Genomic DNA, 12,184 nt, shown 5'->3' on the forward strand with positions numbered 1-12,184 from the left:
AGCCCGGAAAGCCAACCATGTCCTGGGCTGCATCAAAAGAAGCACAGACAGCCAATAGAGGAAGGTGATTCTCCCCCTCCGCTCTGCTCTTCTGAGACCTCACCTGGAGTACTGTGTCCAGTTCTGGATCCCCAACATAAGAAGGACACAGAACTTCTGGAACATGTCCAGAGGAGAGACACTAAAATGATCAGAGCGCTGGAGCACCTCCCCTATGAAGACAGGCTGAGGAAGATGGGGTTGTTCAGCCTGGAGAAGAGGAGACTCTGAGGTGACTTTATTGCAACCTTCCAATATCTGAAAGGGCCTACAAGAAAGCTGGGGTGGGGCTTTCTACATGGGTTTGCATGAGAGGACAAGGGGAAATAGTTTGAAACTTGAAGAAGGGAGATTTAGGTTAGACATTAGGAGGAAATTCTTTCTTGTGTGGGTGGTGAAGCACTGAAACACGTTGCCCAGGGAAGTTGTGGTTATCCCCTCCCTGGAAGTGTTCAAGGCCAGGTTGGATGGGGCCTTGAGCATCCTGGTTGAGTGGAAGGTGTCCCTGCCTATGCAAGGGGCTTGGAACTAAATGATCTTGAAGGTCCCTGCCAACCCTAGCCATTCTGTGATTCTATGAACATACATGGCAGTCAGTCTATGCATAGGCAGATATTTCAATTTTATAACTGGAAAATGTTTTGGTATTATTTCACAAGTGCTTGATTGAAACCAAGCTAGAAGAAATAGTATAAAGAAGCTGCAGACTGTGGCTATCTGATGGCTCTAAGTACTCACATGTGAGTACTCACAGTGTTTCCATGAAAGCTAATTGAGTGTTGAACTGTACAATAGAAATAATTTTATTTTGCTCCTACAGGTAATGCACAGGACAGCATATTCTCTAATGAGGTACTTTGTGCTGTAATAGAGAAAAGCAGAGACTAAAGTTAGGATTTCTCATTTTAAGATGCATGTGATTTTTGCAGGGGAAAATGTAGCAGTTTATTTAATCCAATGCAAAAATCTAGAGAGGGAAACAAAGATACTACACAGAGGTACTGGGGGAAGATTTTCATCTCACAATTTAGTCAGTGCAGTTTTTGTCCCCACAGCTAACACCACTTCTAATTCCATTATTGTTTCATGTGTCTCACTGTCTGCACAGATGCTCTTCCAAGGCAAATCCTTCTCTCTGTCTATCCAGCTGTCAGGCAGTCAGCACAGGTGGCCCCTCTCCTCAGCTGCAGTTACTATGACAAGACCTGTGCTGTGGTGCTGGAACCAAGAATCTCTATCCCTAAGAGCAAGAAATTTATTTTTTTATTCATACTACATTTTCATTATTAAGAAAAAAAAAGATTCATAAGATATCACCCTATGCCAATATGCAGAACTTAATATTGATGCAATTTTATGAAAAAAAAAAAAAAAAAAGAATCCTCCAGACCAGAAAAGATTAAACTCAAGCATGAAGAAATGCTAGTATCTGCCTGGGAGCTACATCTGTGCCCTTTGTCTCCCATCTTTTGACATCCCATGATCATCTCCAGAAGGTTATAGAACATTATCTCTTGAGCAAAAAGCCTCTCATGGATATGGATGTGTTCAGAAGTCATTGAGAAATATCTAGAGGCCCTGTAATTTCTCACTCACACGGCTCCAAGCTGGCTGTATTCCACATGTTTTACACAATAATTAGACAGTCACTCAAATCATTGTTACTCTGTTCTTTTTTTGCAACAAAAAATGTTCCTTTCAAGAGATCCTGCCTGTTCTGCTGACTGATAAGAAAATGTGCATTTACATTGGCTCTGGTTGTAAAAACTATGACTGACAACACTGCAATTTGAGAACCATAAGCCTTAGGTTATTCCTAGGTTTGAATCAGCATGAAATGTGCTTCTGTGCTGAGATGTCCAACCCTGTATTTTTAAGCTTTCATTTTGTTCTTGGCAATCTTATCTCTGGAATGCAGCATAACTGCAGCAATTGCACATCTCATTTCAGAAAAATAAAGAAACCATATTTTCCATTTTAATGGTTTACTGGAAACTAGTTTACAGGGAATGAAGGACTGATCATGAAAAAAAATGAAAGAAAAGTGAGACCCAATTACTGACCCGTGCTAGGCTGGTTCCAGAAGGGACTTTATATGGGACATACTTCCTGTAGATATGCCCAACTCGAGAGCATGGAACATCAAACATGCCACCTCCACACATCCACACCTGGAAAGGAGACAGAAAGGAAATGAAAGAATGATTCCTGGACACAAATGGTGCAAAGACAGCATTTCATGTAATGGGTGTGTGAAAATGACATTGCTCTGACACCTGCCACAGTCACAGTGGTGGCCTTGTTGACATGAGAGCTGGGACTAGGTAACATGGCAGACGACTATGCAGAATATCATAGTGCAGAAGTTATGTGTGTTATGTGTATGTTAATAAAAAATAATCCTAAAACATATTTAGAATATATAGTAACAGTTCTCTTGCAACACAACTAAAATACTATTGTGTCTATTATTTAAAATACATAGGATCAAAAGAATGCTATGGTGGGTAAAGCAAATCAGCAATCAGAAGTAATTTTTTCCCCCCAAATATTTGGCTTCTATTTTGTTTTGAATAGTGAATGCAGAGCTCAAATACTAAGATCCTCTTCATTTTGTAAAGGAAAATAAACAGAAACCTATTTCCTTCTGATCAAAATTATATAGGCAGAGAAGGAGGATTGTGCTGCTAGATTTCATCATTAATACTTTAATAATGAAACAGATGGAACCATCTGGAATACACAGGTTTGATGCTTTAGGTCTGAGCAACCTCAGTCAACACTGATGCAAGTACTTTGTGATCCTAAAAATCAAGCTATATCCTGATGGGCACCAAGTACAGAAGGAAACCCCCACAATTCTTCACTTAGGAAGATCAGGTTTCAACTAGGTAACACCTATAGGTATGATTTTCTATGCTCTGGCAATGCAGAGCCACTGAACTCCAACATGGCAATTCGATGACTTGAATAGCACACAGACAAAATTCATAACTTTCTAATTTCAAAAGCAGCAACTTGACCTTGCAGATCAGGGAAATGGAAAACAACAACAAAACCACCCACCATAATTCTGAAGCAAAACTATCTGCATATCCTCAAACTAACTTCATAGCAAGAGTTTAAAATTAATTTATAGTGAAAATATCAGTATTATGAAAATTATTCCCTAAACCTGTCAAAACAATGCTGTGTGCCCCACAAATATTAGAACAGAATGGTTCTTATTTCAGGTAAGAGATACTTGTGGCCTCTAGAGGCTTTTATACTTTAGACTGAAAATAAAACCAACAAACAAAAGCCCCAACCTCCTCCTAACCAATTTATAACAAAAACTAAGAAAGGGGAATGGCTTGTCCATTCCATGATTCTTTACTTGAACATACATAAAGACTCTTTGTGAAACTTCTCCATGAATCTGAATATGAATTTAGGTCCATGTGTTATATATATGAAGGAATTTTACTTATATTTGAAGTGCTCTGGAGCAAAACGGCATGAAATGTTTTTAACTAAAGCTAAAGCAAAGCAGAACATAGACAACCAACACTTTCCATACAGAAAGACATTACACAAACAGTTGATATGCTTGGAATTAAAACAGCAGTAACCAGACCCTTAAAAGAATGTAACAGAAAATATTATGTGATCACAAATATTTGACATTTTGCATGAAACTTGCAGAAAAAAATGTGCATCTCTATACTTTTTTCAGATACATTTCTCATTCTGTTTCTTTTGTCCTGCCTACAAGCTGGCTGCAGCTACTGGCTTTTTGAAATCACAGGAAACAGAACTATGAATTCCATTCATTTAAAACAACAGTGAAAATGGCCAAGTTTGGCTTCTTCTGCTGTGCTTTGCCTATTTGCTCCATGGTGGGTATAGCTGCTTGGTCCTAGTAGTCTGGTTGTGAGCCTGGAACTGGATTTTAGTCATCTGAATATGCAGATGCTAAACAGTGCAACATGGGATAGCTTGGTGCTTGTGCTAGGATTTAAAGAACTTGCTGAAGGTAGCACACTGGAATTTAGCCCCTGAGACTGACTATATTACTTATACTGTGAATGGAGAAAAAAGGAGATTTAGAGTGAAAAACTGAGTTGCAAAGTGATTCAGGAAGCTTCTTCCTTATGAGTCATTTGTGTATCAGCCCTTACAGTGTCTCAGCTGTTGGCTATGGCATCCAACTGACACCCAGTAATGAAATATTTGAGAATCTACACCACATTACAGGCTAAACCTGTGTACCCCAGAATAAATGGTTAAGGAAGGTTTGAAACCATCGAAAGAGGTGAGAGGATGCCATGCTTGGCTTTGTCCTAAAATTACATGGACACCTGGGCACAGTCAGGTACAGCTGAGACCTCATTGGGAAGCTGCTACTTTCCATGTCCCAAAGCAGTTTCTGAACTAAGGCACAGGAGATCTGAGTGGGTCATTCTGGTGCAAGTTAGATTCTCAGGAGACAAATCATGCAGATTAGCAGCAAAAGGTAATAAAGACGCTGTCCCAGGCATCCCTCTGCCAAAGCACGCATGTATCAAGAGTATTTCAGTACCTGTTTCTGTGGTCAGAACATCCCAGCTGGTTGCCTAGTGAGCACAATCCTTCTCAGGGAGGAAATTCACTGATGGATTCGAAATGGTTTTGAAATGAAGACCAAATGAGTACCTCTCCTCCATGCCAAAATCATAGAATCATAGATCATAAAGCAGCTCACTGCAGCTCTGAGGGCAGTCTCGCTATGCCAGGTAGACATGATAATTATTTTCTTTGAAAAACATTTTGTAAAATTTGCTTCCTAAAGAAATCCTCCCCTGTTTAATCTGATGTCGCCTAAATCACTGAAAAACAAACATACTGAAAATAATAAAACAATGCTCCAGTAAGATCTGTAGTGCCATGATTTAAAAAAATGCTATTCACCCTTCTGCCAATATTTTATTTGCATGTTATGCAATTTGTGCTTTCTTTTTGTGGAAATCTCCTCTCTGTGGATTCCTTCAAACAACTCAGTGTACCAATGAAAGTGCAGACATATATTTACTATTCTTGGTTTGGCTTTTGTTTGTTTGTTTTTTTTTAATAAGGTGTTATTTTAAAGGCTAGACGAGATATTACAGTGATTAATCAAGGTTTCTTAGCCTTTGAAGAATGGACAGCATAGTGGTTTGACTATGACAAAGGTCAGCCATTAAACAAATTTAGAAGACAAGAAAGCAAAAATATATATATATTTATATATATATATATGTACAGGCCAGTGTTACTTGACAATGAGATCTGAAGTAGACATATATTGCATTTCCTTTAAAGCAGTGGAGCAGTGGGGTACCAGTAAAAAAAAAAAAAAGACAAAGAAGAAAAGGAATTAGAAAAAACCCCAGCCTTACAGATATGCTGAGACAATAAGTGGGACAAAATAACACTTTGTGTTAGGCTTATATTTGATAGATATAAAACGTGAAAATGATGTGCTGCACCTGAGGTGTGCTGTGCAGGGTAATTGAAATGAATCTTTGACTGCCTTGAAGGACATTTAGCTGCTGTTCCTGCTTATGTTTCAGCTTCAGAATTATTTTAAAATCTTTTTTTGTATTTTCCTGGGAAGAGCAATTCTGGCAACTTTTTCTTTAAAATGTGCATTTTTATGTTACCTATGCTAGATAAAAGAAATTGGAGAGTGACTTCTTGTTAAATATTACAGATCTCCAGTGTACCATGAAAGCAATTCAGGTGGTATAAGATATTTGGCAAAAGGCTATTAAAACACTGATACCTCTCTGTTTATCTGAGAAGCAAGCAATGAATCTCTCAGACTTGCTCATGTCTCTGTCTTACAAAAGCAATGAATCTGGTCTGCAGCTGAGGTATAGAAACCAAAGACAAAATCAAAACAATGCCATTTCAACTTGGAAAGACTAAAAGAAGTGTAGTTTATGTGTCAACAATACACTACATCACAGTTTATGTAGCTCCTTCCAACAGAATGTTGCAAAAACTATGAGCATGGTTGAAAGCAAAAGGCAAGCACTAACACAAACTTTAAAAGAGATTAAGCTCTAGTTATATGGCTCCTGACTAGAGCTAAGATGTCACAGATGCATTTTTTGGCTCTGCTTTACAGCTTTTGTGGGATTTTTTGTGATTTACCTCTTTTTCACATCTCTTTGTCTTTAAAATTGAATTCTGCTTGGCCTTTTTTCCTGCCTTATCTATCTAGTTTATAAGTTATGAAGCCTATCTGGAAAATATAAAAACTGTGCACATAAGAATGAGTCTCCAATCCACATGCTACACTGTAATCATAATTTGTCGCAGTGAGAGTTTGATGCAAACAGATGCGAGACGGAGACTTGTTTGATGCAAACAAATGTCCAACTTTATTGAATCAGAAGGCAATATTTATACACTAATCTAAGAGCTAATGCCACGTATACATATTGCTGATTGGTGATTTCTACATCTCGTTACACACGTTTTAACTTGATTGGCTACAAAACCTTTAGCAACAATTAACTAACAAAGCTTGTCTTTCACACATTCGAGCTTCTTCGTGGATGTTGCTATCTTGCCGAGTCCCTTAATCTAATCGTCTTGCTTACTCCTTAACCTTCGAGTGTTCTAACGTGCTGTTCCTTGTGGTTACAAAATATGCTTTAAGCAGCACTGTCCTTGCACACAGCCCAAAGCTTATGTTGAAATTATCAGCAATTGTTCGGTGCTGACAGTCTGAGGCTGTACTGCCTCAATTCCCCCTTCTGACTGAAAAAGATAAACTCTTTTCATGACAGGATTGAGCATCCGTTGAAAACATTGGAAGATACAAGGTAGCAATGTTAGCAAAAGCAAGAAAGCAAATGTGATTGCAAATGTGCAACCCCTTCTTTAAGTGATTGTATTGCAGCATGTATAGATTGAGAGTGATCAGAAAGATTCATACAACACATTCCATTAAAATCTTCACAAATATGACCTAAAAGCTAACAATAAAAAGAGCAGTACAACAGAATAGCACAATCAACAACCAACATATAGACGAGGGATCCCTAAGTCGACATATAAACGATCACATGAATTACAACATTAACAAAACATGTTATCAGTACAACACAATACTAAAAGGACATTTCACACTGCAGTGGAAGGACTTTAACAACTTTTTAGTATGAGGAAGTTCAGATGTCCACTGGCGCATAGAACCAAGGGGGTAGAGGAGGCTTATCCGACAAAAATTGGTCGGGGGGCCCCAAAAGCGTCCCCAGACCCCTCCTGGATCACAGCACGGTGGAGTCCTAGTTTCCTCCATGGTTGCCAAATTAAAACCTAAAAAGCCAAATAAAATTATTTACAGACAAAATTCCAAGCCTTTAAATAGCAAAGGCACACACACTCTTTTTTTTTTTTTCTTCTTCTTTTTTTTTTCTTTCTTTTTTTTTTTCTTTTTCTTTTTTTTTTTTTTTTTTTTCTCTGTGTTCTCTGTACGAGGAGCAGTTCTCATTCTCCTCAGCAACTTTCAGGCCATGGTCTATAAAAAAAAACCAAACCCGGGGAAAGCAATAAAAGTTTGTTGGTGAATTTAGATACATTTTTAGAGGTATGGTGGGCTCGTTTTCTGAGCAGCAGCAGTGTGTGCGGGGGGGGGGGGGCGAGAAGCGGCTGCGGAGGCAGGAGTGGGAGTGCTCTCCGTACCAGGAGCAACTCTTGCTCTCCACAGCAACTTCCAGCCTCCAAAAAGGAATACTCATTCTCATAACTGTGTTTTTTGTCTTACTTCTCACCAATATATAAGAAAAACTAACAACCACCACTAGAAGATTAAAAAATGAAATGATATTGCTACTAAAATCTGGTAAAGTTACCCTGAAACAAAATGAAATGGTACAATTTCCTAAACCAAAACTGCAAGTATAATTACCAACCAAGTTTTTTATCTCTGTATGAAACACCAGTGTACCATGCACCACAATATGCATCAATATTGAGAACTATATTGCAATTATTGAGAAGGAATTAACAGAGTATTAATGAGCATTTTTGTGTCATATGGCATCAACAATTGAGCAGTAAAAAGATACTGCAAAGGAGATGACTCAAGCCGATTTCAAACCGTACTGCGCAATGACAACTTTGGCTTCTTTTACCATTTTCCAATCTAATGCAACCCATTGACCTCCTCCTCCGGGTCCCACAATCACTGGAAAACCATCAGACTCATATTTGGAACCATTTCTCCTTCAACTATAGCATTTTGAATAATTCCCTTCCATCTAGTTACTGGATACACATTACCACCTCCCCCACTACCCTCCCCTCCCCATGCTGGATCTGGAAGAGGTAGAGCAGTGGGTGTTAAAGGGTTAAGGGAAATAGGAGCAGGAATAGGGAACGGATCAGGGGGTAAAAATGGATTAGTGCTCCCTTGTTCGGGATGTTCCCTGGAGCAAAAACTAGAGTTTTTTCAGGGGTATACTCATCCTTGGTTTCCAGTTCTGTCAGCTTCTTCAGCAGTTTCCTTAGTTGCTTGTCTCCGAGTCCCAGTTCCTTCCTTGGCTGTTGCTCTATAGCAGGCACTGATGGTGTTGACAGGTGAAGCAGAGGATTAATTGATGGCAACTGTGGTCAAGAAGATAAATCAGGCTTCCGAGGTGGAAAGGTGGCAGAGCAGTCGGGAGCCACGGTAGGCAGGCACGAGGGAGGGAGTCTGCATTCCAAGATTCCTCGCCTGTGTTCTCCGGCTTCTCTCCCTCTGTGAACTCCGATGATTCTGGTGGTGTTTTCGGTTGCTTTTGGTTTTGCTTCTCAGTCCCATTTTAGTTTTCATCCAGCCCCCAGGGTCAAAGGGTTCTGGGTCCAAATCCGCATTCACCATAGAGGCAGTGGTTGGCAGCGGGGGGGCAGAAGGGGGAGCAGATGAAGTAGTAGACTCTTTTCCTTTTAAAGTTTCAAAAAGTGTTCGCCAAGGTACTAAGAGTTTGGCGGTTTCATTATTGCCCCGTGTAGTGGCATCCCATAATTTAACTCCGACCTCCCAAAATGTAGGGTCATAAATAGAGACCGAATTGATGTCAGAAAAATGCTCACGAGTCCATTTTAAAATTAGTTTTAAATCATGGCCCGATATAACTTTTTTATCCTTATTAAGTAAAGTCTTTAAAGTATCATAAACGTCTCGTTCTTCTTTTGAAATATTTGAACCCATAACAAAAAGTTTCTCCAAGCTCACCTGCCAATCGCGAGGAGGTGATGAAGGTGCGCACCACAATTACCGGCTTCCTTTCAGCCTTTTTCTTCACTCCCGAGTTCTTGGAGACCTGCGACCGGATAATCTTCAATCTTCAATCTTCTTTTTTCTTTAATATTTCTTTGGCAATTTTTAAATTTTTATTTACAGTCTCTAGCCCGTTCTACGTCGGGGTCCACCATTTGTCGCAGTGAGAGTTTGATGCAAACAGATGCGAGACGGAGACTTGTTTGATGCAAACAAATGTCCAACTTTATTGAATCAGAAGGCAATATTTATACACTAATCTAAGAGCTAATGCCACGTATACATATTGCTGATTGGTGATTTCTACATCTCGTTACACACGTTTTAACTTGATTGGCTACAAAACCTTTAGCAACAATTAACTAACAAAGCTTATCTTTCACACATTCGAGCTTCTTCGTGGATGTTGCTATCTTGCCGAGTCCCTTAATCTAATCGTCTTGCTTACTCCTTAACCTTCGAGTGTTCTAATGTGCTGTTCCTTGTGGTTACAAAATATGCTTTAAGCAGCACTGTCCTTGCACACAGCCCAAAGCTTATGTTGAAATTATCAGCAATTGTTCGGTGCTGACAGTCTGAGGCTGTACTGCCTCAATAATTATTGCAGTAAGAGACCTATGCTTGTTGAGTGTGGAAGATGGAAGATGTGTGGAAGATGTGTGTTTATGGTACTGGAACATAAACATACAGCTAATTATGTAAAAGACTGAGGAGGGACTGAATGGATTTTGGATCAGGCTTGAAAACTAGTAGAGAAATATACTGCTGATGGGATTGTGTAACAAGACAGACAGCAGCAAGACCAACTGGTAGAAGAGAAATATAAAGTATGCCCTGCTAAGCTGTCAGCTTGGTGCTCTGAGCATTGTGCGAGATGGCTACAAACAGGTGCTGAAAATGTTGTTGCAAATAATAACATAAAAATGTTTTTTGATTTTTCAGATGTTTTTTATGAAATACAAATCCAAAGACCAGATTTAACAGAAAAGGACACTGAAGTACACTTTCCTGTGAACTTTTTCACGTAGTGAGAATGTTCAGTTAAATGAAAGTAAAAAAAAAATTGTATCACTGTCTGCAAATCTGCAGTCAGTGGGCTAATAAACAACAAAACAATTTACTTGCAGTGCAGTGTGATCTCCCGTCAGTGATCAAAATACCATATAAAACAGAAATTGATGATTCTGGGCAGTTCAATAATCCTCATGGTATTTCTTATGCTGAGAAAACTGGCAATAATCCATGTTTGTCCATTCTTCATCTAGATTACAATTGCAAGTGGTAATGCTTCCCCTCTCCCTAGCTCCTGCCAAGATTGCTACCAGTGAAATGAATTAATGATGATGATGATGATGATAAAGAAAGGGATTAATGAACTTGGAAGTGTGTGTTGCAAAACAGGGATGAAGAGAATATGGAAGATATATCAGAATGGGTAAGGATAAAATAACTTTAGGTATAGGCGGCTAGCTTCAAAGAGGCTAGGTCCAGCTTTAGCATTTTTGTTATGTTTTATTATGCCTAAGGAAAGCTCAGTGTAAAGGATCTTCAGCAAACACAGGAAATTAGTGTCTTTCACTTCTCTATATTTTGAAGGCTACTAAACAAACTGTGCCTTTCTACCAGATTTAAACTTAGGATTTTCTAAATCGTGGCTTCCCTGGCTAATGAGAAGAGACACAATCGATCAGGTCAGTTCCAGTGCTTTGACAACTTTCACAAGTCTAGTACATGCATACACATACATACACAGTATCATCAGTAATGTATCACATATTCTTAATTTAAAAATTGATCCCAAAGTTATGCTGCCAAAACCTTGAAATGCTGCACATTACTTCTTGCGTTAAAAATAATCTAAGAAACCATTTAATGAAGGGGTCATATTTTGTAAGAGGGGTTGTGACTGCCTCATCATCTGCTCATCATCTCATCATGCTGCTGCCTTCTATAGCAATGTTTGCAAGCAAGAAAAGAACAAAAGTGAAATACTTTGGATTTTTATGCAAGGAAATATAGGTCAAGCAAATTTTATGCAGAAGCTTTTTTTTTTTTTTTTTTTTTTTTTTTTAGTGTCTCTGTATTCTTGACAACTCAGCATACCTGGAACCTTCATGTCTTGAAGGTCAAGGAATTTTCCTTTCCTGCTATGGCACAATTCCCAATGTCACAGAGATATTATAAAGTGTACTGTATTTTGGAGAAACTTACTGAATTATGCTTCAGTAAATTTATATTCACTGCAGGTTCACTCTATGTAGTATCTTTCTTTTTCCTTCAAATACCCCTGCTCCCAACAGACACAAACATATTTTTGCACACACCACCCACCTTCTGTCCTTGTGTAATGAAATAATGCAAACTCTGCCATTGGAATACACTTTTGGTTAGGACTCTGCTCTGCATTGAATCCTGGTTTCTTTCACTGGTGGTCACATCAAGGGAAAGACCTGGTGAGGAACATCAGAATCCACACCTTCCCTCCAAGCTTCCTAGTGAGACTACCTTTCCTAAATCTGGTTCAATCTCATCAGAACTGCTGCCTGACTCCCCAGACAACCACTTGTCATGCTAATCTAATTTTTAATCAGTCCTTGAATTCTGTCTTAGCATCTTGAACTCTTAAGCAAAATAACTTCACTGTTGTTAGCGATTCCTTTGACTTTGCATGGTGCCCCTTGATCCAGCACTGCACTTTAATTTCCCGTGTTTCTGGGCATTGTGCAGTAGAAGATTACAGTGAGCAAAGCACAGTAGTTTTTACTAATTTCATTATGAAGTAGATAATAATTCCTTAAGCCATGGGACTTTAGACAAACTATTTTCTTGAGCCTTGACTAGCACAGATCTAATCATCATACTTCTCTGAAA

The 12,184-nt window shown here is 38.9% G+C and overlaps 1 protein-coding gene across 1 annotated transcript in view; it reads right to left on the reverse strand.

The window, feature by feature from the left end:
* The window catches only part of GALNTL6 (polypeptide N-acetylgalactosaminyltransferase like 6), a 451,137-nt gene that overhangs the window by 34,067 nt on the left and 404,886 nt on the right, over positions 1–12,184 (reverse strand). The window contains exon 8 of the mRNA XM_030449917.1: positions 2,103–2,210. Coding sequence (XP_030305777.1) covers positions 2,103–2,210 — 108 coding nt within the window. The remainder of the gene's footprint in view (positions 1–2,102; positions 2,211–12,184) is intronic.

This window comes from Calypte anna, chromosome 4A (genome assembly GCF_003957555.1).
Source record: "Calypte anna isolate BGI_N300 chromosome 4A, bCalAnn1_v1.p, whole genome shotgun sequence".
Lineage (NCBI taxonomy): Eukaryota > Metazoa > Chordata > Aves > Apodiformes > Trochilidae > Calypte > Calypte anna.